Below are 27961 nucleotides of genomic sequence, written 5' to 3' on the forward strand. Positions count from 1 at the left end.
ATGGTATTTTTAACAAGTAAACCAGAGCTTATACATTCAAATAAGCACTATCTTCAAAGTTGTACCTTTGGGTGTTATCCATTTATTCCAATATTGGTGACATCGCTTAAAATAGTTTTGAACCCTTTTTTGGAACTGTTCTCAGAATGCATCTATAAGTAAAGTAGCAGGTGGCCAGGGGTAGGGAGTGTCCTTATAAGGTGTCCTGTGATTCTCATGTTTGCATTGGTAGAGGGACCACTTGGATCCAACACCCTGTAATGTCAGCATCATTAGTATGACATTTTATGAAGAAAATGAACTATCTGGAATGTAAGTTACTTGACCGAGGTCTTGTAACTAGGAGATAAAGAGCTGGGTTCAAATGCAAGTCTAGCTATATCCCATGCTCTCTCTTCTACATCATTGCTATTTCTCAAGAAATCTAGCAAGTCTGCATTATTTTAGATCGATTTCATGTTTCAGAATAAATAGGATCCCCAAGTTTAGTTATTCTAAAATTAAAACTCATCTTCAAATGGCCTAGGTTATCTGCTGTTGATGAGGTTCAACATAGAATGTTCCATTAACTCTAAAACAGTTATGAATGAAGTATATTTGATCACTGTTACTGGAATTGTAACAGGTTTATGGTATTCAAGAAGACTTTATAGAATTTGGGGATGGGGGATAGGTAAGGTATTCTATGTTTGTCTTTCTATAGCCAATCATACCTCATATTAAAAAGAAGATAGAAGAACCAGTGTGAGTGAGGAGAAGCAGACACACAAGCCTGGATGCCAAGTGACTAGTCAGGATCTGAGAAAAATAGCAAAAGAATTGCATAGCCTAAAAAGTATTTTTGTACCTTTTTTTAGTATGGAATAGACAGTTTGATTTCTGAAATTGCTGTTTTTTATAGTGATTTTTTTGGATAATGGGACTGTTTTAAATTATCTTTTTGTTTTTAAGTCAACTTCAATAAGCATAGTTATCAGTTAAAAATATAGTTTTTCCATCAAATATAGTTTTTTTTAATGTTTATGTTGGAAAGTAGTTTATAGCAACAGTTTCATAGCCTTGTCACCTTCTCAATGGTCTTTCCTACCAGGAAGTTTTATTAGCTAAGGAATCTGAAACTCCTAGCTCAGTTAGGATAAGCAACAATCAAGCATATTCCATCTAGTTGTTTCCCTGAGCCAAATCAGGTCTTAGCTATTCAATTGGTCTAAGCAACTTTCAGGTCTCAGAGAAAGCAGGAAGAGGGTGTAACCTACTTTGGTCAGAGAGGGTCTGGGGTGGAGACTGGGCAGGGTGATCAAATATCTTGGTTTTGGTAGAAAAGTTTAGGAGTGCAGCCTAAATGCACAGAGGCAGGGCATTATCCACCTGTATCCCTCCTCTGCTCAAAGAGAGAAGGTTTTAAAGAGTCTCAGAAGTGTTTATTTGTGGGCTACCATTGACTTTCAACCTCCATCCATAGCAGGGTTTATTTGTGTATGAATTTTGCATGAATATTAAGTTTCTACTTAATAGCCTTGTAAATCGCCAGCCTCATGTTTACCACAGAGAGCCACCTCCACTCTGTCACTGGTGAGGGGCCAGGAACAAATCCTAAGACTTAAATTTGTCAGAGACCAGCATGTAGACAGAAGAGTAATATAAAGGGCCAGCTCTTAGGGATGAGTTGCCCTCTGAGAGACCCAAATACTCTTGTTCAATGAGAAACCAGTTGGACTGGTTTCACCTAGAAGGTTCTACCTAGAAGGTCATTTTTCCTACTCACTCAGCCAACCATTTACTCAGCAATAACTCTTGCTGAGAACCTACTGTGTAACAAGTTCTTTAGATGGATTATGTTGATCTCAGCCAACTGCTGGAAGTTGCCTATTACAGGTATTTTATTGATGAAGAAATGGAGGCACAGAGAGGTTAAGTAACTTACTAAAAATAATGATGTTATGATTCCAGAGTCCTAAGTCTTAGTATGTTTTAGTGTCTATCCTTTTCAGTAGGTTCCAGATCCACAGAGCTATTTTATCAAATGCTAATATAGAAGATAAAGCAGAAGATATTTGAGGTATCACAGCATATAAATCAGATGTGTCTGAAATCCATTCAACCTTTAGTGTTCTGCATATAGAGTATAATCAAGCATATTTTTCTATAGATAAGACATTATTGAAAAGTAAAAAAATGTATAAACCAGAGTTGTTGAACTCAAAGAAGGCATGACAGTAAATAATAAACAGCATAGTTAGGTGCTGAATTTTATGGCACAGATCAGTGTTGCCCAATAGAATAGCCACTAGTCACATGTGGTTATTCATATTAAAGTTAAAGTAAACATTCAATTCTTCACTTACACTAGCCATATTTCAAGTGCTCCTAAGACTTAAATTTGTCAGAGACCAGCATTTGTGACATGTGGCCATGGCTACCATAGATATAAAGCAGTCTCATTATCGCAGAAAGTACTAGAAAAGGTCAGAATAGAGAGTTCACTGAGGACTGGAATAATGATGGAAGGCTTCCTGCAGGAGGTGGTGATGGAGCTGTGTAGACTTCCTGCTGAGATAGTACAAGGAAAATGGGCAGCACTTCAGGGAAACCAGGTATATGAGAGTGTTCTTGATGACTAGAGGAATAAGGGCAGATGAGAGCATGGGGTTGAATTAGCAGAAATATGTAAGGCATGATTGTTGGTTTTTTCAAGCAGTTTCTGTAATTATCTTCATGGTTGTGTTTAGGCTTATGCCTTAGCTAAATGATAACGATGTTCTTATCCCATTGTTTTTGTTGAGGTTATTTCTGTTTGTTGACTGTTCACTCTGCACCTATCAGAAAACCTCTCTCTGCTTAATCCCAAACCCACATGCTGTGCTGTCTCCTAAAATAGGACAGATGCACCTGTGGGACATTGATCTTGGAATCTCAAGTGCCAAATGGAAGAATTGAGAACCTGGGGGTCTGTGAGGCTAGGAGGGGCTGTGCCTGGTGAGAGTAGCACAGCCCCTGAGCTGGGCCAGCAGATGACTTCTTGGCTGGCTCCAAGAGACTGAGAATGTCATTCCTGAGAACCAAGCAGCCCTCTACTGATGATGAAATGGGTGCCCCTGGGATTGTACTAATGCTGAACCAGGGCTCAAGAGTCTCGATTATCACCTCAGTCTGCCATTGTCAGTTATGTATGATCTCCAACAAGTCATTTCTCCTCTCTTTACTCCTCCTTCCTAATCTGCCAACGGAGGGGATTGGACTCAGGGAATACAAGTGTCCCTTCCTGTTCTGAAATGCAGAGGCTTTTTGGTTTCTGAAGCTGTCATTTCTTCTTTAGATTGTCTAAGGCTCCTCCCTGGATCTCTGGATGAGATTTGTACATACAGGTTCCTAGAAATGGACACATTTCCCCCTAAACTTTTAAAGAAGTTCTAAACCCTCTAAAGAAAGGCACAGAGGTGACATTTCTTGAAGGAAACTGCTTGTGTGTTTGCAGAAGCTGTGGCAGCATACTTCCCTGAGGCAAATCAAACTTTCCGGCACATTCACTCCAAACTTCACAATTCAACAGATAAACACCTTTTCCCCAGGAAGCTGGAGCAGCCACTGAAACTGCTTGTTTGTCTAAATTATGTGAACTCCAGAGCTGGGATGGAGGTGGGGCAGTATGAGAGATTTTAATATACATTTAGCAGAAGTTAATGAAGAAGTCCACAGCTTGGGGGCAACCAGGGATGTTTCCATTAATGTTATTAAGTATTAATGAGCTTCTTTCTCTCTTTGGGGCAAAGAAGCATGCCTGATGCCCTCTTTTTAATTACTATATGGCTAACAGGTCACAGAGCTGAACAGAACTGCTAAAGATGGTTGCATTCAGCAAAGAGCATTAAGGCATTTCTCTCTCTCCCAAAGCTGCATAGGAGAGCACCCTTTCTTCCAAAATTACTAAAATTCTTAAGGTTAGCAGGACATTTAACAGATTCATCTCATAGAGCAATGGGGGAATTTTCTAGAAGGGATGCAGACACACGACAATCTAAGTGTTTCTACAGATAAACAATGCTTAGAAATCAGATGTCCAGTGTATGCTGGTAAATATTTGACCTCCCAGCTCTTTGGGAACAAATAAATAAAGAATCCCTAATTAGTAGCCTTTGCTGATTGTTATAAATATTCCCACCATGGCCAATTTCAAGCCACCAACATGATGTCAGTGACTGCAGACTTTGGGAGAGATGTGTAGCATTACATAGTATATCTAGTATATAAGTACTTAGATGTAAATAACCTCAAGAGCATAACTAACATAATAATCTATATATCTAAAAAGCTAAGCCACCGGCCGACTGGCCAATCGGCTGGTAGGTATGACCCAGCCACCTTCTAATTAATTTCCTTTCAATGTGCATGAATCTGTGCACACGGCCTCTGGTATATAATAACATTTTATATGCTATATATTATCTCTATATATAAAAGCCTAAGTGACTGTCTGACCATTCGGCCATTAACTGGTAGCTATGACAAGCACTGACCACCAGGGGGCAGATGCTCAATGCACAGGCATGGAAACATGGAACAGACTGATGAATCTTAGAGGGAAGAGGGGAGGAGGGATGGTGGCAAGAGATTAACCAAGGATCCATGCAAACTAGAGGCCTGGTGCATGGATCCATACACTGGTGGTGTCCCTCAGCCTGACCTGTGGGGATTGGGCCGAAACTGGCAGTCTGACATCCCTCAAGGGGTCCAGGATTGTGAGAGGGTGCAGGCCAGGCCAAGGGACCCCACCAGTGCATGAATCCATGCACCAGGCCTCTAGTATAATAATAATGCAATGCAGTAAGGTAATGAGGAATTTCTGTGTTTTGAATATTTATTGCCTTTTAAATATAACGTTTAAATAAAATGTTATATTATTTAATTTTTAATAATGACTGATTGCTGGTCCTTAAATAGCTTGAAAAAGTCCTGAAATTTTAAGTTGGCTCCCAGGAACTGTTATAAGCTGGTATAACACTGAGTCCCTTTGAGTCAACTCTCAGGCTGGGAGATCCCCAATCCTTGATCAGGAGGCATGGCAGAAGATACACTTGACAGATGTGCCCATTGCTCCTTTTCTTTCTTAATGTGGTCATATCAAAGCTGGTCTTGGGTTCTATCTTTCCACATAGCAATTTGTAAGGACTCTAGCTAACGCTCACTGCACAGGCATCTGTTGAGTACTTGGGATGTTCTCTGTGGTACACATTGGAAAATTAACTGTGGGCTCACAATCTTTCTGCAGAGACCAAATACAATGGCATAATTTAGTGCAATCCTTTTTCAATGTAATTTAATCCTTTTTCAATGTAATTTCAATGTCATAGATTCCATTCTAGACTCACATGGACAAACAAAACTAACTGAGGTCTCTGCTCTTTTATGGCCTCAATGTTTCCAACATGCTGTGGCTATAGAAATTTTGAATAGGAATCATGGATGGTCTCATCTGCCCTAGATACTGAGGAAGGATCTGTAGGAAAGTGACAAATACAGAGAAGGGTACAGTACTTCAAGACCAGGGCATAATACATACAAAGACAAAGAGGGTTGAAAAGATGGCTTGAGGGTCAGATGGAGTTAGTTGTGGAGGAAGGTGGTAAGAAGGTAGAGTGGTGTCAAACTGGGGAGATAATTCATATAATCTCATTAATCAGTTGTTACTTCTAAACTATACTGCTTCATCCTGTATTATACTGTGTTCTACTTCATACTTGTTATTCTGTTTTTTCATTGGATTTGAGGCATGTTATATGCCTATCTTCAAAAGACTGAAAACCCCTTAAGGAGAGGGATTGTTGTACTTCTTCCAGAGGACAGGGCACATATTAAGTGATAAAGAATGTGGAATTAAAGTTTTATTCCTATCTCCCTTTCATTCCTATCCCAGTTACATATATAGATAATTGGCCTCTAACTTCATTGGATTTTAATTAAACCTTGGATCAAAGAATATGGGAACAGAAGAAGAAAAGAGGGGTGGGTCCAGAGAGAATGATTTCTCTTGCTGTTTTATGTTTTATTAACACTTGGATCAATAGTCAAATGTCCAGGTTGTTCTGATCAATGTGTGGCTTTCAGGAAATCCTCGGCTGCTTAACTCAGAAGCATGAATTTTCCTGCCAAATAAAGTCACCCTCAAAGACCTCTGGTTGGTTACAAGCAGTGATACTTTATTGTTCTTTTTCTACCCTGACAATTACTTATCTGGGAGCCTATGAAACTCTAAGAAATAAGGAAATATCATTTAAATTTCAGATAGGGCCCTCCTCTCCATTTACTTTCTCATTTTTAAATGGGAAGGAAAGGAGAAAGGAATCATAATTGAATTTGTGTGTGTGTGTATATGTCTTTGTTTGTTTGTTGAGAAAGGAAGGAAGAGACAGAGACAGAGAAACATGGATGTGAGAGCAATACATCATCAATCACCTGTCTCCCTCATGTCCTGCACCAGGGATGGGGCCTACAACCCAGGCATGTGCCCTGACCTGGAATCAAACCTGCAACCTTTAGGTGTGTGGGATGACACCCATCCAACTGAGCCACATAGGCCAGGGCTCTTTCTTGGTTTTGTTATGGCTAGGCTTTTATGAAAACATGACCAAGAACTATGTTTTTTGTTATTGTTTAGGACAAAAGGGAGCCTATGTTACATGTAGTTGGGAAAATTCTGAATGGATATATCTGAATGCAAATGTATATATGTGCTTCAGAGAGAATTGGCAGGGAAAAATAAAATCTGGAATTTTGGAAGAATACCTGTGGGATATAACACAGAAATGAACCTTGACCTTTAAAGCCATTTTCTTGGTTGTCATCTAATTATTTGAGTAATCCCACTGTGACCCAAAGCATGCTTTTAAGCATATAGCATCCTTCACAATCACCCCAAGCCAGTGCCCCTGCCACATATGTAGTTTCATACTTTTTGAACCTAGAATCTACATTTGATAATCCACTATTTTTTCTCTACATTGGACTCCATAACACTTGGGATTATTTCTAAATCTAATAATTTATTCTCCAAGTATGAAATATTTGCCCTCACCGGGAGTATTTGAAAGAACGTGTTGCAGAGTTTTGGGTGCACATAGGGATGTATTTCTGTTTGTGTGTGTATTTTAAACATTTTTGCATCTACACCACTATGCAATATTCATTTTGTGGACAGTGACTATGGCTATGAGAGACATGGAGAGAGCCAGTGTGTCCCAGCTTTCTGGTACAATCCAGCATCTCCATCAAAGGACTGCAGCCTTGGTCAAAGCTACCTTAACAGCACTGGGTAAGTAAAACAACCAAAGGAATTCCACTCACTATTTTTGTGTTTCTCTAAGTTGGGATGAAAGGGTGCATCACTGTTGAAGCAGGATGGGATGTAGATAGAGTTTGTTTATATGGTTTCCAGGGAAGCCTGAGGAGTTCTTCAGCTGAGAGTAGCTTTTTGGGAACATCAGAAGAGATTTCTGATTACCCAGTTTCAATACCTTTTGCCATTTGACGGACCATAGCTATTGTTTTGATCAAGGTTTTCTCTTCTAGAAATATTGTGATTCCATCTGAGACAATAACTACATACACCATTTGCCCAATATCTTCATGAGATCTCTGGATGGAAAGTATGGCTAGGAGTTTAGCAATTGCGGGGGAGGGAGAAATATCAGATATAATAGAGGACTGATATACAGAAGAGTTTGGTTTCATCTGCTTTCAAAGCCACCAGAAGAAGGCAATATGGATGGCTTGATTAGTTGCTCCTGATATCCAGGGTGAAAGAGGACATAATGTGATGGTGATGGTGGTGATGATGATGATGATAGTGGGGGTCCATTTATTTTATGTGATTTTCCCAGAATGTGGCTTTAATGCAATTTAGAGATAACGATGTGCCTAGAAATAAGTCCGTCATGTAGGTCAGGGCTCTGTGCACTCTCTCAGCTTGACTTCAGGTGCTGAGGTCTGTGGTCAAGAGAGATGACATGGCATCACTGTGCACAGACTGGACCTTGTCCTAGAAGGTCACAGTCCTTGTGGGAGGTCTTCCCATGCTCACTTCTCTGAAATAATTTTACCTCGATTGGGCTGAATAGGAGTTTCAAACTCGTGCTTCTCGTCTGGTATTTGTGGTAAGAAATAAAATATTAGCAAAGAGAAAATATTCTATAAAATATCCCAGTGGCTCCAGAGTAAGGACTGTTAGGTGTTAAGCTATGGAATGATGCCCTGGTGGTGGAGAGGAGACAGGACGAGGCTTCCTTATTAATCAGAGATAGAAGTCCCATCTTCTAGCTGCTTTCTGGTACAGGGGAAACTGGGGGTGGCCTCGGGGAACTAGAAACAAGTCTCTCCCTCACAGAGATCAGCACCTGCTCTTTCTGCTTCCATAGTCCAATGGGTCTGCCTCCTCCTGTCTTGTGTGTGAGTCAGACATTGATTTTTCTTGGCTGCTTTAGACACTGATCTGATCTGTGGCTCACCAGGTAGGATCGATAATAATGTTTAAAGAGCTACTCTTCCTGAGATGGAGGGATAGCGGCTCCTCAGCATTTATTTAGCTTCCTAAATGGCTGTCTTCTCTGAGGCTCTGTTTTGAGGAGTAGCTGTGCGCAATGTCTGTCTTGCTCTCTTGCACTCCTTCTAACACACACGCACACAACACAAACCACACCACTGACAATTGCCAATGCTCCTTAGGTACCGGCGGATTGTGTCCAACAACTGCACAGATGGGCTAAGGGAGAAGTACACCGCCAAGGCCCAGGTGTGCCCTGGAAAAGCCCCTCGAGGCCTCCATGTGGTGACGACAGATGGACGCCTGGTGGCAGAGCAGGGGCACAATGCGACCTTCATCATCCTCATGGAGGAGGTAGGTGCTGGCCAGGGTCTCTGAGGTCAGAACTCACAAGCAGACCATTCCCTGTTGTCTGAAAGGGAAGAGGAAAAATATTCAGGGCCCTGTATGAAACTCAATGCAGCCCTGGCCAGTTCGCTCAGTGGTTAGAGTATCAGTCCTTGAACCAAATGGTCTCGGGTTTGATTCGGATCAAGGGCACGTACCTGGGTTGCAAGTTCAATCCCTGCTCAAGTCGGGACACCTTCAGAAGGCAACCAATCAATGTGTCTCTTTCACATGATATTTAAAAAAAAAAAAAGAAAAGAAAGGAAGTCAATGCCGAGAAGCTGAGATTTCTGGGAGAAGATAGAAGGACCAAAAGAAGGCTTGGATGTTTAGAGACCTCCTTCCCTTCATCCAGCCACAGGGACTCACACTGCAGTCTTGCTGCTTGTCTCTTGCAGAGCAGACCTGATATATTCTCTGGGGTTCCTCTTTAGGCTCTGCTTTGCTGAAGGAGTGTTTATCACCATAAGACCATATACTATAAACTTCGCCAGAAGAAGGGAATTCAAATTTTATTTGTTGCCTTCAGGAGCCTCTTTTTTTTTCATTGTAACCCTTTACCCCTCTAATTAAAAAGCCTATGGGGCTTTCAAATGGACTCCACAGTATGAGTATGAGGGTAGTGGCGGATTATTAAAATCCTTTCAATTTATCTTTATGAAAAATATCATATTGGTTGCTTTTCCATCAACTAGCTGCTCCATTAGTTCATTTTTAATGTCTTCTGTAATGTGGGCAGTAAAATCAGACTAAGTTCATTCATTCCAGGATGGAAATAGCTCTGCTCCCTGCTTCCTGCTCCCTATATGAGCTATTTCATCTCTTCTCAAACCTGGTTGGTTTTCAGGCACTCCTGGCTGAGATGGTGGGGCAAGAAGGCTTGCCTGATTTACAAAGCCCTCTGAATTTATATGCAAATTGCTCTGTGCTCTTGAGATCTTGGAAAGAGACCAAAGCAGGTCAGGACTTTTGTGTTTTTCCGGAAGTGTGAATACTTTAGAAACCTTTAAAGTCAGGCCCACACTGGACAGGATGGTGAAGGTTCCTTATCCTGGCTGACAGACTTTTCAGCCATCACCCACACTCGGTGCTTGAATGAAAAAACTTACAGATTCAGAAGAGGTCATTATCACATTCTCACTAGGGAGTTTCCAGGACCAGAGCTATAAAACCTTCTCTTGAATGGATGTGAAGAGCCACGATCTGATCCATTTGAATTGCATCCAGTTCATTTCCACTTTAATTTATATTCATAAACTCAAAGGTAGTTGACATTGTATGTGGGGCAAGGGAGCACCTATCAATATTTTACTCACATCGGAGTTGCTATGGGGGAAGAGACAGAAAGTGAAAGTATGATGGATGCACACTCACTGGATGGAAGGATTGGCTCATAATTCTGAAATGATGCATTTCTCTTTCCATCCCATCAACCATCTTTGTAAATGAAAAGAGATCCAGTTCTTTTTCATCTATTATTCTTGTTTTGTGGTCAGGTTCGATTGCATTTATCCAGAATGTTGGTCTAATATGGAGAGGGAGGGAAAAGAAAGGATGGGGTTTAGCATTGGCCCTTAAGAAGCTGAGCACTGGTTTGGGGGCTTGGGGTGATAACGATCCACTCACCTGACCCATTGGTATCACATTACCAGACAGCACCCAAAAACTCTTGGCTTTTTCAGAGGCAGAGGTATCTGTGAGCTGGGAGGGCCAGAAAATGCTTCAGGGAAGAGGGGTTTAGTTAGGTTTAGGGACATCCAAGGTCAACAGAGCACAGATGTAATCTTAGCTAGTGTGCAGTGCTAATCTACAGAATGGAAATAAATCATCTTACCTCATAGAGTTATTTTGAAGGCGGTATTATATAATATGTGCTAAATGATTAGCATAATGCTCAGACCACAATAATAAATACTAAAAATATGAACAATTACAATTATAGGATGGTGGTTGAGAACATTAGCATTGATACTAAACTGCCTGGGTTTAAAACCTGGCTCTACCACTACCAGCTGCAATACACTTGTAAAATGTAGTGCTTTCTACAATATAGAGTTGTGAGGAAATTAAATGTTTGAAATAGGAAAGAAACTGTTAGCTGTTATTATTATTGTTATTGGTATTATTATGCAACAGGAAAAGAATAATGAAACCATGTGTGAGGTAGCCAGAGTTGCAGAGAGTCTCTATCTTCTTTATTATTGCCAGTGTCACACTAATCCAGCCTGACCGAGCTCAGGCAGACAGGAACAACAGGTCCATGGTGCTTGCCCACAGTGCCCAGTGGATCTCAGATGGGAGTCTGTTGATTGTGTTGAGAGTGTTTCAGCCCCCCTGGGGGAGACTTTAGGTTTTCAGAGGGTGATGATGAAGACACAGGCGAAGCATCCGAGATTAAGTCATGTGATTGAGCTCAAGCCAATTGCTGTTCCTTCTTGCAGGGCGATCTCCAAAGGACGAACATCCAGCTTGACTTTGGGGATGGGATTGCGGTGTCCTATGCTAACTTCAGCCCCATTGAGGATGGCATCAAGCACGTGTACAAGAGTGCAGGGATCTTCCAGGTGACGGCCTATGCAGAGAACAACCTGGGCTCGGATACAGCTGTCCTCTTCCTGCACGTGGTTTGTAAGTAGCATGAGCCCTCCTCTTTCTTGCTTTCCTCCACTGACAACTCCCTCTGTTCCAAACTTCTGGGATTCAGAGCTGAGACAGAGTCTGGTGTGACTACTACCCTAAATGATGGCCCAAGTCAAAATATTGAGATGTGTGCTCATCTGTGTTTCAGAGTTTCCTAATACTGAAGTAGATTGATTATTTTGAAAGTTTGGATAATGTATTACCAACTGGCCCCTCCTTTTCAGCTCCACTTCGTTCTGATGTAATGTGCGCATGCAGACACACATTGAGGAGAAAGTCCCTTCCCTTTGTTATCTGTGTTGGAAGAACCAAAGAATGGTTTAGAAAACACATGTTTAGATTTTTTGAATGTAGAACTGAACACGCAGAAGACCTTAATTCTTACATCTAAGGGCACTGGAAGTTCATTCCTGTTGCAAAGCATTCTAAGAACTCTCCAACATGTTTCTGCTGTCCAGGAATGTATTTTACTGCTGTTGGCTGTTGCTTGGCCCAAACCAATGCAATAGCTGAGTTCCAAATATTTTGTTTGTACTGGATGCATTTTGTGTATTTGCTATTCTGAGACTTGACTCATGTAAACTGAAACAAATATTATGTTTTTAGAATGTCAGGTCGAGGAAATGTTATGGGGCTGGTATTGGTTTCATAAGTCTCTATCAGTGCTTCTCATGGGTCTAAGGACGCCTATGGTTCTTACTTATACTCCTCATGGTGTTTTTGGAGTAATATGCTGCATGTGGTGAAAATGACACGTTTTATAAGAGTCTAAGTGAATACAAGGAGCACCTTTCCTAGCAACAACTCAGTGATGATATAAATGCCACTATACAAACAAACTGCACTTAAGAGGCCCCTGGCAAACAGCAAGCTAGCAGGTCTCCGAACATTCTAATCACAATAGCAGAACAGGGACCAGCAGTAATGGGGAAACTGCGTGGGAGGAGGAGGAGACCTGGATTGTAGCTCAGTTATATTCCTAAAGATGACAGGCTATGCAGCCATGAGATAAATTATTTCATCTCTTAGTCTTCTGAACTCCCAATTTTTTAAAGTCTTTATTTATTGATTTGAGAGAGAGAGAGAGAAACATCAATTTGTTGTTCTGCTTATTTATGCATTCATTGGTTGCTTGCTATATGTGTCCTGGCCAGAAATCGAACCTGCAGCCTTGGTGTATTGGGACGACACTCTGACCAACTGAGCTACCTAGCCAGGGCTGAACTCCAATTTTAAAATGGCTTAATTCTAACTGGTGCCTTGTTTCACAGGGCTCTTTTAATAGCAAATAGAAAACACAAATTAAACATCCATTCACCAGTTTATTCAATAAATATTTATTGAGTTCTTAATTTTTGCAAGGCGCTCTGGTAGGAACTGGGGAGGCAACACTACAGATATGGCCCTGCCCTTACAGAATTTACATTTGGCGGGGGGAGGGGGGACTCTGCTAGGAATGGGCCATCAATGGCCCAAGTGGTGATAACCACACTACACCAACTATAATCAGAAGCAAAGCACAAGGTCAGAAACGCAGGCAGGTGGTGTGCAGTCTGTTCATGAGCCCAGGGTTCAGAGCAAGAGAAACCTACATTTGAATTCTTATTATGTCCCTTTGTTAAATGTCTAATATCAGTCAACTTTCTTGGTCTTTACAAACCTCTGATTCCTCATCTTTAATACTTAAATTTTAGGGAGGCTGTAAAATCAAATTGGATTATGTGTGTGTCAGGGATCCCCAAGACCACCCCAGGTTTGCCAATTCCATAGAAGGATTCACAGCCTCAGCTTATAGTCATACTCATGACTATAATTTATTACAGTGAAAGGAGACAAAACAAGATCATCAAAGAGAAAAGGCTCATAGAACAGAGTCTGGAGGAAACAAGACACAGGTTTCCAAGAGCCCTGTCCCCATGAAGTCACACAGGACATGCTTAATTCCTCTAGCAATGAGTTGTAGCAATGTGTGTGACGGGCTGTCTACCAGAGAAGCTCATTGGAAACTCAGTGTTTATGAGTTTTATTGGGTTCTGATCAAATAGGCATCCTTTGCCTAGCATAGACCAAAAGTCTAGACTCCCAGAGGAAAGCAGGTGTTCAGAATAAACCATATTGTTGGCAAAACAATCTAGACACTCTAGTCAGTTAACTGTTGACTAGAAACACCCCCAGGTCCAAGTTCCCAGATGCTAGTCAAGGACCAGTCTTGCACACAGATATTTTGAAAGATGTCAATTTCAGGTCTGTTAACACATTTCTGCACAGTGTGCAAAATGCTACTTAGCACCCAGATTGACACATGATAAATGTAACATGTGATAGTAATTAGATTTGACCTTAACAGGGATTAAGATGGCAACCCACTGTGTAGTAAAAAATCCCTATATAACTTTTGACTCCCCAAAATCTTAACTACTAATAGCCTAATGTTGACCAGAAGCCTTAAGATAACATAAAAAATTGATGAACACATATTTTTCATGTTATAGGTACTATATACTGCATTCTTACAATAAAAAGTAAGAGAAAACAAAATGTTATTAAGAAAATCATAAGGAAAATACATTTTTTCAGTACTGTATATATTTATTTAAAAATTATGTATGAATGTGTCTGTACACTTAAGTCTTTAATCTATTTTGAGTTTATTTTTGTGTATCATATAAAAAGGTGGTCTAATTTCCTTTTTTTTTTTTTTTGGCATGTATCTGTCCAATTTTCCCAATACCAATTTTGAATAGACTATCTTTACCCCATTGTATGCTCTTGCCTCCCTTGTCAAATATTAATTCACCATAAAGGTGTGGATTTAATTCTGGGCTCTCTATTCTGTTCCATTGATCTATATGTCTATTTTATGCCAGTACCATGCTGTTTTTATTACTATGGCCTTATAGTATAGTTTAATATCAGGTATCATGATTCCTCCAATTTTGTTCTTCTTTCTCAAGATTATTATTGTCTAGTGTGGTTCCATATACATTTTTTTGGAATATTTGTTCTAGGTCTGTGAAATACACCATTGGCATCATTATAGGAACTGTGTTGAATCTATAGATTGCTTTGGGTAGTTGGGCAATTTAATGGTCTAAATTCTTCCCATCTTGGAACAGAGTATATGCTTCCACTTATTTGTATATTCTTCAACTTCTTTTTTCTAGACTCATAGATACAGAGAATAGACTAGCAGCTGTCATAGGGAAGACATGTCATGGGGGACTGGGTGAAAAAGGTTAAGGGATTAAGCAAAGAAAAAACAAAACAAAAACAACCTCATAGACACAGACAATAGTATGGTGATTACCAGAGGGAAAGAGGATGGGGAAAATAGAAGAGAGTAAAGGGGGAATAAATAGTGATGGAAGGACACTTGACTTGGAGTGGTGAACTTACAATACAATATACAGATGGTGTATTATAGAATTGTACACCTGAAACCTATATAATTTTATTATCAATTTCACCCCAATAAATTCAATAAAATTTGTAAATGGACCCATATAGTTCAAAACCATGTTGTTCAAGGGTCAACTGCACTAAGTTCTTCTTATTAACTTTCTGCCCAACACTTCTCTGCATTTAAAAATGAAGACAAAGAAAAAAATTACTTTAATCCAAGGACCTGCCCCACCCATATTGCTAATTATGGCAAGAATGGGCCTTGACTGAAGGGGGCAAGACTGATGTGTCTTAGTGGCAAAAACTCACAACATCAAGGAACAAGTTTATACTGTGGGTTATGTGCATGAAGGAGGAAATGTTCCTTGAAACTTTTATCGTGCTCATAATTCCCTCCAAATCAATCATGGCTGCATTTACCAGACAGTTATTATAGTGGAAACTGCTGTTGGCCTCACCTTGGGCCATTAGCTAACAAAAGTAGTTGTTAGCTGCCCATAATAACCAATCTCGCACAGATTATTAGATTTTTATCAAAAAGAGCCCTATTTGACAGTGACAGTTTTAGGTGTGTGCCATGCTCTCTCCTGAATTCCTTCAGCTCTCTTCTTCCTGTTCTGTGGTCTGTCTCTAGGTTGAAGCCTGAAGCTTCTGGTCCAGGCTCTTTGCACTAAATAGCTACTCTCTGTTGTTGTTACTTGATATTATATTTACTTAAATGTGAAGCTGGAATAAATGGGACCATATTTGATGGTGTTGTAATTCATGGGAGCCTCCTCCCTGTTGTGTTTGTGTGAGATTACGGAGCAGATCTCCTTTTGTTTCCTTGGGCATCAAAGTCTCCTGGCAACATAAGCCTTGACCCCTGAGTGAGAGCAGGCTGACAAGAATATATAGGGCTACAAGTCATAGTGACCTCATCCCTTCACTGTGAAAAAGTCCAAGGTTCCCATGAGCTGGCCAGGGAAAAGGGCTTCAGGCCATTCTCCCTTGAGAACATGAGAATTGAGGGTCCAGGGGAAGAATGAGGGGTCTGCATTTGGGCATGGAGAAAGACAGAGGAGTTAGTGTAAGAAACAGATCTCTCACTTCTCTCCTTGGACATGAGCTGGCCAGGGACTCTTCCCACTGCCTCATTCTCTTCCCCATTCATCAGTAAAATGCAAACAACAAAAAGAGATATATCAGGTAAAATCCTAAAAAGCGAGTCCAGAAAACAGTGAAAGTAGCCAGTGTTTTCTCACACCGTGTGTTTTTTATTCTCACCGACAATGAAACCATAAAACATAATTGAACAGACTTCCTTATTGAAAATAATTAAACCTTTGGCCAAAGGTGTATCTGAAGTGACAAAGTTCAAATTATTTGCTGGAAGAAATCTTGATGTGCCATACATCTGGGGTCAGGTCAGAGAGCTGTAGGCAGAGAGTATGTTCAGGGTGTAAATACAGAGATTCTTGAAAACTTGTTGACTGTTCAGGAGGGTATAGTCTGGACCGGTGATCACCAACCAGTGGTCTGTGGACCACTGGTGTTCCATAAGGTCCAAAAGGTTGGCAACCGCTGGTTTAAGGAAACCTTTGGAGCAGCAGTCACCAACCAGTGGTTCGCGGACCACTGGTGGTCCGTGAGGTCCGAAAGCTTGGCGACCACTGGACTCTGGACAATAGCAAACAGACCTAGTTGTTCTTATCACCTAAACATCAGTCCATGTCCAAACACCTTTTCCCCCAATGTCAATTTATCTATAACCAAAATGTGCCCAATGAGACACAGAAGACTTCCCAGTGTCTTCAGAGGGAAATCTATCCAAAGATTCACAGAGACAGGGGTGCCAAGGTGGTCCCTATAATCTACTACATGGTACTTTAACAGCCATACATTGCCTTCATATATTCTTATTTCTATAAGGAAGGCAGAGCAAATATTGTCTTATTTTTAGGACAGAGTAATGGTCTGTGTAGGTCAAAACTCTACACAGAGGCACTAATCACATAGCTACATTTGAACCAGAGCAGAAATGGGAAGTATCCATCTGTTTTTATGTCTTTTTTTTTTTCTTCATTTAAACTGGCCTGTCTCCAATAGCGAAGGCTAGGTGGCCGGAAAAGTGTCCCACCTATGGGAAACACTAAGGTCCCCAGGCTACAGATGTCCTAGCTGCAGCTGTGACCTTTAGTCATTTTCACTAATCAAACTATGGCAGTGGAAACTGGGAAACGGTGCCCTTAGTGTGAACAGATAATTGGAAGATTTTAATTGGATTTGATTAAGTAGGAAGGATATAAGGAAGGGAAAGGAGGAGGAAGGAAGAAAGGAAAGAAAGAGAAAAAGATAAAGGAAAAAAGGAAGGTAAGAAGGGAGGGGGAAAGAGAGGAAGGGGTGAAGTTAGAGGAGAAAATCCCAAAGACAGTTAAATAGCTTATCTACCACACAGATGCAACACTAGCATATTAACATTTTACATTAACATTTTTGCTCATTTTTGGGGGGGAAATGAATTTAATTAAAATCCTCTTTTATTATGCACAGAGTATGTTCCTGTCTGTTCTCTTACTTTAGAACTTGATTCTGCTTATCTCAGTTTTCTGAGGGGAAAAAAAATGTTTGGTCAACTTTTTGCAAACAGCTTTTTCTTATTATTATTTGGGACCCTGGCATTTGTTTCTCCTTCAGTCTAGGGAGATGGGATTTTTCCATTTTGTTAAACAGCCTGGTGGGCTTCTGAGTGACACCCACTGAATATTGTGGATAACAGGCACAATGGCTCCTGGTTGAAGAGAAGGAACCAATTAACAATTGAGGATAATGGGAGAGTCCTCTATACAATGCATTGACCCTGAATCACTATACAGGCTACTGGTCAGAGGTGAAACTGACTGCTGTTTTTCTTCCTATCTACTGGTTCAGTGTCTACTATAGTAAACTAGCTTTGTCCTTGGATTTGAGTTTCATAAGCATTTGTGGTTTGGCTCATCAAATGTAAATTAAGTTCAAATGTCACTCAGACAATCTAAGCCTGATTTGATTTTCCTATTAGAGGCAGTTCTTCATTTCAAGTACACACACACCTCAACATGTGTGAGTTTGTGATCCTTGTTTTCTTATAGGTGAAGGTAATAACGGTTAAGAATAAAAATCTGGGAGTGTAATAACATTTGTCTGTTTATTTCACGAATTAAAACACTGACATGGTTTTCCTTGTTCCTTTAGGTCCCGTGGAGCATGTTCACCTCCGAGTCCCATTTGTCGCCATAAGAAATAAGGAGGTCAACATCAGTGCAGTCGTGTGGCCCAGTCAGCTGGGGACTCTTACCTACTTCTGGTGGTTTGGCAATAGCACAAAGGTTCGGCCCTTTCTGCCTTGTGTCTGATGCGATCTATACTGAGCGCTCCTGGCTCCAGCTGCTGGGTTGATGTCAGGGACACTGGGGATGTGGGCACGAGGATGTACTTTCTGAAGCTGTGAGTCTGCATAATTGAATATGACATAACTCTCTAGTTCATTATAGCAAGGAAAGTTCAAATAACCCTAAGGACGAAAGAGTCCTTTGAGAAACTACATAAATCTGGTTGTTCTTGCTCCTGTGATCAATATTTCTAAAGCTTCCTTTGCTCCATGTGTTTTAATCCTGGCCTTTCCACTACCTATATAATATCTCTGAGATCAAGTAATCCCATTTGAAAAAATGTGAATTAGATATTTAAATGTAAGGCTGTGAAGAGCAAATGGGGCAGTGCATGCAAGAATCCTTATCAAGACCTTCTAGGTGTTCTCTGAAGGCCAGGGATCTTCTTAGGCATGGCACTGGTGTCGCCAAGTCACAAAGGAAGGCACTCAAGGGGACTTTGCAGCTACTCCCTGCTCCCAATTCCTAGTAGTGGTGACAGTTATATAAAAAAGAACCACACGTGTATAACAGAATCTGGGAGCAATTAGGCTGAGGGTCCCACAGTTTAGGAACTTACTGTTCTTCTCTGTTCATGTTCTGTCTGCAGTTTCCTTTTTGATGTGATTGGCATTGCTCATCTTAGGTATTTACCTTTAGTTTTTAAATAATTTTAAAAAGCTATTCTATCAGACTTGAAAATATCTAAGAAAAGGGTTAATACATATTCCTTTGCTGGTGTAGTAATTCCTCTAAAACATGAATGGGGCGATGCTGTTTTTGTTTGCTTGTTTCATGATGACCAAGGAGAACTTCAGCCCCTACCTGACAGGAGTCAGAGAGCCCCGGATTAGGATCCAGCACTGCTACATGCTGGCTGTGCGAGTTTGGTCCAGATATTTGACCTACAAGCTTATTCACTCAACTGCACATTGGAAATAATAATACCTGTGTTATTTTGATTGTTGTGCAAACTAAGTAAGAGAATGTGTGTCTCCCTGACACACACTAAGTATTCACAAAATGGATGCTTTTTAGTTTGTCCTATAAACTGGGAGTTAGAATGGCTTGATAAAAGATAGAACTAGATTCAGGGCCCTTTTTCTCTTTGCATTATTTGTGCTGTATTTTCTTAGCCTAGGCTATGGATGTTGTGCAGTTCTGGGATTATTACTCACAGGCAGTGGGTAGGGAGGTTAGTTTATAAGATCCCCGCTTAGTACAATAGAGAAATGCAGCTCCCTGTGTGAGATGAGCACTCCAGGGTCAAACAGCTGGTTGGTTGTAGAGTCAGACCTAAAACCCTGGTCTCCTAACTCCCACCTACCACATACCGCCCCCTCCCCTAGCCACAGGATGCTTTAGCTGCATCACTCCATTCCATAGATGTTACAGACCCTACAATCCTACCTCAAAAGCCAGCAGTCATGCAGGGTGAAGGAAAAATAAAACATCATTTGGGCAAAGAAAGTGAGAGTGAGAAGAATTTTAAGTTCATGTCTCCTGTGATGGTGTGAGGTTTTGGCTGTCAAGCCAGGGAATTTTTTTTTCTGTTACTGCTCATTTACTGATGATTTTTACCGAGAAGCTACTGTGTTCGAGGGGTGCAGTTCTTGGTCATTATCAACACAGTGATTTACTCAGCAGGCTACAAGGAACCAAACACAAGGTGTTTCTCTACAGCACCATTTTTTTCTTCAAGTGCTGATTCTAAGACCTGAGATACCAGACAGTGTCGAATACATATTTGATAAATAAACAGAAAAGTGGACAAAGGGATTGGAGAGCCTAGTTTCAATTTCTCTAACGATTATCTATGTTAGCTTAAACAAATCACCTGTCTCATTGTTTGCTTGTTTTCTCTTTAGCGAGGATACTGATAAGTAATCCATGAACATCGAGTTATTATTTGAAGTATCTATCTTTCTAATCTATATAACACCATATTATGAGAGGGACATTGTTAAATTACAGAAAGACATTATATATATATTTTTAAATTTATGATTATGTGAGGCGTTTCTTTGGTTAGGAATTATTCATCTATAAATGTGAGCATCAAGTGCTGCCCGAATACCGAGCTCTCCAAGGTCTTACTAGTTCATTTTTGTTCCCAAAGAATGAAGAGAATTCTAATACATAAGAGGCCTTAGAATAGCGTAGTTTTGAAATAAGACAAAAGTGGGTTGGAGTCCAGACTCAGATTCTTGGCTGTCCACCTTCAGTTAAATCTTATCATTTCTTGGGACCTCAGCTTATTGATGGCAGTGTCAGAGTTAATTGTGGTAGTAACTTTCCCCTAATATTGGTTTGAGGGTCAAGAAAGGCATGTAGAGCTCTTAGAACACACCTAATCACATGTAAATGCCAGTCACTGTTGGGTGTGCTCATCATTTGCATCAATAGCCTCTCCATCTCAGGAACAAATCTGACTTGGTTCCACGGATTTCCCTCTCACCTCCAAGAATGACTGTGCAGTCTATTTGAAAGAGATACATTTTCAGTGCTTTTCCTAGCACCATGCCATAAACACATCAAGGTGGCCACAGTATCCAACAATTAATCCAATGAGCACCATCTTTGGCTGACAAATAGTGAGTGTCTTTGGTGTCATGGTGAGTGCTCTGATTTTAGAGCCATTCCATCCCCTTTGACTAGCAAACTGATCTTTAGAAGGAGCTAATCCTAATTTTAAGTCTTTATTCCTAATACTGCTTTGTATTAGTCCTTTCATACATACTATTTTATTTATTGGAACATCTCTGATAAAAGAGTAATCCCATTTTACAGAGAAAATAGGCTAATACTCTTGGAAGGCAGTTTCATGTGTGTGTGTTGTGACTAGGTGAATTAAACAGGTTGAATTAAATCATCACTCAATAATAATCAGATAATACCCACTCCTTTATATCTAGCCTCATGCTTGGTGCCCTTAGGAATAAAAGAACCCACATAGCATTGCCTCTGCCTTCCAGGAAATTACATTCCACACAGAAGGCAGGATGAACATACATGCAATGATTGGTGGGCAAACGTGGGATGTAAGTAAATAGAAGAAAGCAAGCATTCCAGAAATCCTAATATAGGCTCATATATAAACTTATCAGCGAAAGATGTGGAATTGAATCAGTAGCTCTATGGCTCTTTTTCAAGAGCCTATATTTTGTGTTACCTGTTTTGAGGAATGTAAGGCGGTGTAGATTACAATTGTTGCCTCTAAGAAATATAATCTGTAGTTGAGGATATGAGGTTCACATCTCAGAACAGGTACTCTAAGGTAATAGATATTATAAATACTGTGAGGTAATTAGATACTACAGATAAGGCACTACACTAAAGAGTGTAATATTCCTGGCACAGTCCAGCAGCCTAGGAGGTGATGGACACAGCATTTTCTGGTTATGGAATGAGTCCTGTGTGAAGTTGGTCCTAAGCAGGCATTACAGGAGCAGCAGAACTGAGTCAGTGAGGAGGGAAAGGGATTTGCATGTAAAGGCTTTGGGCATGGCTGGATTCCGTGTGGACAGATTCAGACAACTCACAGGATACATGTATGCAGAAACCAGAGAATGAAAGGAAAGGTGGGAAGGCTAGATAACACGTGGCTTTGAATAACATAAATGAATGCTTTTTATTTTGTCATAGAAACTCAAATTTAGGATAGAATAATGGAAGCTAGAATCAGGTTCATGGACAGTAATACTTTAGACACTGAGATACTTTTAAAGAGTTTTGAGGCTTTGCGTGTTGTGTGTGTGTATGTGTGTGTGTGTGTGTATGTGTGTGTATTTGAGGACTTTTTTCCCCCAAATATAAATTTTCACATTAACACCATAGTCACAGATAATATTCTACACATACTATTTTGCCTTATTCCTTCCTGTTTTTGTATGTATTTTAGATATTTTACATAATCCTTATCATAGGATACCCAAATTACATATTCTGCCTTTTACTTTATATAATAAGCACTTTTCACTCATTACTATGTAATCAGCTGAAGGCTTTAAGTATATTTATTGCATAGCCTGTTCAATTTTGGAAGGCCGTTTTCATCAAGGTATACATTTAAATTGTGCCAGTCACATAATATTTAATATTAACTTGACTTAGTGTGTCTGGCAGACTGGTATAGGCTGCATCCAAAGATTTCCCTGAAGTTCCCTGTTTCATTGGTCCAGTGGAAATCTTGTAACTAAGTAGTCATTCAGAGCTTTGTCGATTTCTTGCGGGGCCCAGTGGGTAATAGGAGACCTTTCTCGCATGAGGGATTCTCTGTGGGAAGGGATGTAGTCCACAGCCTGGGCAGGACATGAGGTATTATTCTAAGCAGCCTCGCAGTGGGCTGGCCCTGCAGCTTGGACAAAGCACAGAGATAGAGAAGTCAATCGCCTTCTGGCCGCCTGTTGGATTTGTGAGGCTCTGAAAGGCCAATTTGCTGGGATTAACAGAGGTCTGGCTTAATAAATGCATCTGCTTGCCTAATAGATTCCGTAAATGAACCTTAAATACTTGATTTAATTTAACATTGGGCATTAGCTATCAGTGGCCCACAAGGAACTCAAGGATCCTGTTGCGTGTTCCAGCCTTTCAAGGAAGGTGATAGCAGCCGTGATACCATAACAGCTGATGGAAAACAAAAGCAATTTGGAAAATAAAATTAGCTCTTGCCATTTCCCCAGCACAGGAGCCTGTGGCCTGCCACACTGCGTGCTGCCTTGAGCACAGTCTGTTTGCTGTGGCGCAGGGCCCTGTGGGATGGGGGGGATGCCATTCTCCTTCCCACTTCAGATGACATTTCCTTGTCCTGCTGCCCTGTGTCCTTGCTTGGCCCCCTGGATCTCCTAGGGAAGCAGCTAGATGGGGGAAAGATCAAATCTGCTGGGGTAAGAGGAATTTCAGTCCCCTCAGAAAGGGATGGCATACCAACCACCTGAGTCTAAGATAAGAAGAGCGTGCAGAGACAGGAGAGAGGGCCATGCAGACCACCAAGAGCTGAAGGAGATGGCATGGAGGGAGCTATGACTCCCTGAAGACCCAACAACTTTTACGGGAGAAAAATATCCTGGTGGGAGAGATGGGAAGAGATGAGAGATTGCTGAGGGCAGTCACCAAAATGGAAGGGTGATGTAATATAGTCCTGGTCAGAGAGAATAATTCATGGAATCAAGAAAAATGAAAACACATTGATTATTCTTTTTTGTTTCTTTCCCAATGTTTTATTATTAAAATCTTCAAATATACACTGAAGTTGAAATAATTTTATAGTGAACATCTATATACCCACCACTTGTAGTTTACCATTAGCATTTACTATGCTTGTTTTATCCTATGTCTATTGATATGTGCATCTCTCTATCCATCTATTAATTAATACTAATTTTTGATCCATCTCAAAGTTAACTGCAGACACTTATATACTTTGTCCTAAATGCTTTAGCTTGCAAGTCATTAACAATAATTCGATATTCATTTACCCCCTCCTCATAGAGGTATAAAATGTACCAATAATTAAATGCATACATTTGAAGAATATACTTCCTGAGCTCTGAAAAAGGCATTATCTATAATCAAAACTTCTTTCAAGATATGAAGTATTTCTATCACTCCCAAAAGCTTCTCATGCTTCTTCTCAGTCAACTCCCACTCCCAGTGCCCAGAACCACCACTATTTTTTTTTAATCACAGATTAGATCTGCTGGTTCTAGAACTTCATATAAATGATTCCATGAATATGAATCATATCTAATAAAAGAGTAATATGCAAATTGTCACTCCAACACACAAGATGGCTGCCCCCATGTGGTCAAAGATGGCTGCCCCCATGTGGACACAAGATGGCTGCCATAAGATGGCCAGCAGGGGAGGGCAGTTGGGTGGGACCAGGCCTGCAAGGGAGGGCAGTTGTGGGCAATCAGGCCAGCTGGGGAGGGCAGTTGGGAGGGACCTTGATCGCCCCCAACTGCAAGGGAGGGCAGTTGGGGGCGATCAAGCCTGCAGGGATGGGCACTTAGGGGTGACCAGGCCAGCAGAGGAGGTAAGTTGGGGGCGACCAGGCCTGTAGGGAAGGGCAGTGAGGGGGACCCAGGCATGCAGGGGAGAGCAGTTTTGGGGGACCAGGCCTGCAGGGGAGGGCAGTTAGGGGGGGCCAGGCCTTCAGGGGAGGGCAGTTAGGGGTGACCAGGCTGGCAGGGGAGGGCAGTTAGGGGCAATCAGGCTGGCAGGGGAGCAGTTAGGCATCAATCAGGCTGGCATGGGAGTGGTTAGGGGATGATCAGGCTGGCAGGTAAAAGCAGTTAGGGGCAATCAGGAAGGCAGGCAGGCGAGCAGTTGGGAGCCAGCAGTCCTGGATTGTGAGAGGGATGTCCGACTGCCCGTTTAGGCCTAATATAGGATCGGGCTTAAACGGGCAGTCGGACATCCCTCGAGGGATCCCAGATTAGAGAGGTTGCAGGCTGGGCTGAGGGACCCCCCCCCCTCCCCGTGCATGAATTTCATGCACCGGGCCTCTAGTTATTTTATAATAAGGGTGGGCAAAAGTAGTTAATTTTTGAAAGTATGCAAAACACAGCATTTATTATTTTATTATTTATTCTTGTGTTCTATATTTTATATATGAACAACTGTAAACTTACCTTTGCTCACCCCTGTGTATGGTTTCTTTCACTTCTTATGGTTTTGAGATTCATGTATATTATTACGTACATCAAAACTTGTTCTCTTATGTTCAAGTCTAATATGCTTTGGCTTCTTTATTTATTTTTCTATTGATAAATTCTCCTAGGCTGTTTTTAGTTTTGGGCTGTTATGAATATACTGCTATGAACATTTTGTTTGTTTCTTGACATATTTTCTTTTATCTTTCTTTATCTTTATTGTTGAGAGTATTACATATACTTTCCCCCCATTGAGCACTTCCACCCAATTCTCACCCCACCCCAGACTTTTACCACCCTATTGTATTTTCTTTTATCATGATTAAATTTCCAAGACTGAGATTTCTAAGTCATAAAATGTAAAATCGTACTTTAGAAATAATTATTCCAATTTCTTGTAAAACTGAACTTTTTCTAAGGTGATGAAGCAGTTGAAGGTACTCTGGCAAATGAAACCCAATGTAGAAAGTGTATCTAAAGCTGTTTTGATGCTGAATGAGTTCTCACAGTTTTTCTAAACCAAGCCCTTCATTTAACAAATAAAAATTAAGGACCAGAATGGGAACAAACTTCACCCAAGGGCATTCATTAAAACAGCCAGAGATTAATATCTCTGTTCTTGTTATGGGGCAGGCGGTGACCTGTTTTTCCCTTATTCTGCCACCATGGTTGACATTGCTATGCTGAGCCCAACTTGACTTCAGCTTCCTTTTCAACACAGGACAGAAAACAGCCACTATTGCCCCTTGAAGAAGTACTTCACACAACCTACTTGTGCCTAAGTTGTTGTTTAATTCATAAGGCCACACCCTGGTGTGTATCATCATAGAGCCATAAGCATGGGGAAGAATGCTTGAATGCTAGGCTTTACTCTTAGTTAAAGGAAAAAATATACCCCTTTCCATATTCAACTTCTCTCTTTCATTGAGCAAATAAAGAAGAAAGAGTGTCAAAAATTTAGCAACGTCTTTAATCCTTCCAAACTCCAGCTATCATCCTGGTCATAAAATGCATCTATGGAATTTTAAAGCAGAAGAAATCAAATTATTATTTCAGAGGCCCAGCTGAAAATTCTGAGCTAGGAAGGAATCCCAGTCTTGCAGCAGGTATGCCCTCTGAAAGCTGCCTCTCTGTGCCTCTGCAGGTCCTGGCCCACAGATCCAAGCCATGTTCAGTTAAGATGCATAGGTTTGCCTTGTGAGCACTGACAGACAACCACTCCCTTCAAGGGCAGCTCTGTGCACCCCCAACATTATTCTCTATCCCAATGTTGTCCTGGCACAGAGAGGAGAGGGAGTCTGCTCACCTCAGCTTGTCATATCTCTTTTGAGCTGCCTTCGAGAAGCCTCCTCCTGCTTCTTACCTTGCACACACCGGAGGACTTGACAGGGCATGGACCTCAGCATGGCCACTGAATAGTGACTCTTTAATCTTAAGATCTTCATTCTCTTCTCCCCAATAAGCATCTGATTTTATCAAGATCCAAATTTGTAAGGGGAAAATTCTATTCTGTTTCTTTTTTTATCCTAGGCAAATCCCCATCTGTTGTGAGAAGGAAGATAAAACAGAAAAAGAACAAAAGGATTTAAAACGTGGTCACAGATATATATGTGTATATGTTTTCTGCCTATTAAAATATTTAAATGGCTTGCAGTGAAAAGCACAGATATAATAAAATAAAAAGCCAGTAGTATGACTTGGCATCCAACTTACAGATATGGAAGATGGTGTGCTAAAGGCGGATGATACAGAAGTTATTAAAATGCAGTCACTTCTCTGAATAGTCTAGAGTTCATGGAAAACAGAATGAAGATACAAGTGACATGGAATATTGAAGAAGAGGAATGATCTCCTATTTCCAGAGCCAATAGGAATAGGTTACAGAAGTCACTTTTCCTTTGTCCCAGGGGAAGGAATAGAATGACAAGCAAAATCCAGGGTGTCGAGTTTTATCTCCATCTCTCAGGAGTACAGTGCATTTAGACTTTATAAATACTCTTCTTGGATACTGGGTATAAGATATAATCACAGTTTGAGGAAGCTGTGTAATTTTCTTTTTTCCATTCTTAAGTTAGGATCCCCTGGGATATGTGAATGCTATGCAAATTTGTCTGAGATTTACAGGAAGGAGGAAATCTCATATCCCACAGAGGATTAAATTGGTCTTTCTGTTCCTTTTAGCCCCTCATCACCTTGGACAGCAGCATTTCCTTCACATTCCTTGCAGAGGGAACCAACACCATCACTGTGCAGGTGGCCGCTGGGAACGCCCTTATTCAGGACACAAAAGACATCGCAGTTCATGGTAAGCCCTGAAAATAGTCTTTGTGATTCCTCCTCTTACCCAGCCAATCCACCCTAGTGACAATTGCTGAATGCTTTGGAAATTCACCAGGACATGGGAAAGTGATGTATGTCATCAAGGGGCATCCAAACCTTTTTCCTACCTTGTTCCTGAATAAATTCAGGGCACAGAGAGGAATCTGTTGTCTTCTGGGATGTGTGTGCATCACAACCTAATGGTCTCATTAGAGAGAGACTTATCAGAAGTTGAAATGAAATAGCTGGAAAAACTGTCAGGAAACCATCTAGATCTGGGGTCCTGTTGAGGTATCTACAATACACATACAGCACCCACTTTTTGTGAGGATTGGGACCAGTGATTTCAAAATGGGAGGTGTCATCTTATGGTCCCTGCCCTTGAAGAGCTCAGATTTCAGGTACTGAGATGAGCTACATACAACCTATGTGTTATTGTTGCTTTGTTGGTAGAGATTCTAACATCATTGGCTGCAAAGACTGGACATAAGGCCAAGAATATAAGGTTGAAGAAAGGCAGAAGAGTGGTAAATGAGACTATTATCCAGTTCTCGATCCTGGAGAACCATTCTTAATTTTTAAATTTATTTTAAGTAAAATTGTGCTTTTACCACAATCCCATACAATCTCCCTCA

General features: G+C 40.8%; 1 protein-coding gene across 1 annotated transcript in view; it reads left to right on the forward strand.

Moving 5' to 3' along the window:
* SORCS3 (sortilin related VPS10 domain containing receptor 3) overlaps window positions 1-27961 on the forward strand; it is a 529174-nt gene that overhangs the window by 486523 nt on the left and 14690 nt on the right. The window contains exons 17-21 of the mRNA XM_008144282.3: window positions 7193-7306; window positions 8716-8887; window positions 11362-11548; window positions 18176-18309; window positions 27189-27312. Of these exons, the coding sequence (XP_008142504.2) occupies window positions 7193-7306; window positions 8716-8887; window positions 11362-11548; window positions 18176-18309; window positions 27189-27312 (731 nt within the window). The remainder of the gene's footprint in view (window positions 1-7192; window positions 7307-8715; window positions 8888-11361; window positions 11549-18175; window positions 18310-27188; window positions 27313-27961) is intronic.

Source organism: Eptesicus fuscus, chromosome 17, assembly GCF_027574615.1.
Source record: "Eptesicus fuscus isolate TK198812 chromosome 17, DD_ASM_mEF_20220401, whole genome shotgun sequence".
Lineage (NCBI taxonomy): Eukaryota > Metazoa > Chordata > Mammalia > Chiroptera > Vespertilionidae > Eptesicus > Eptesicus fuscus.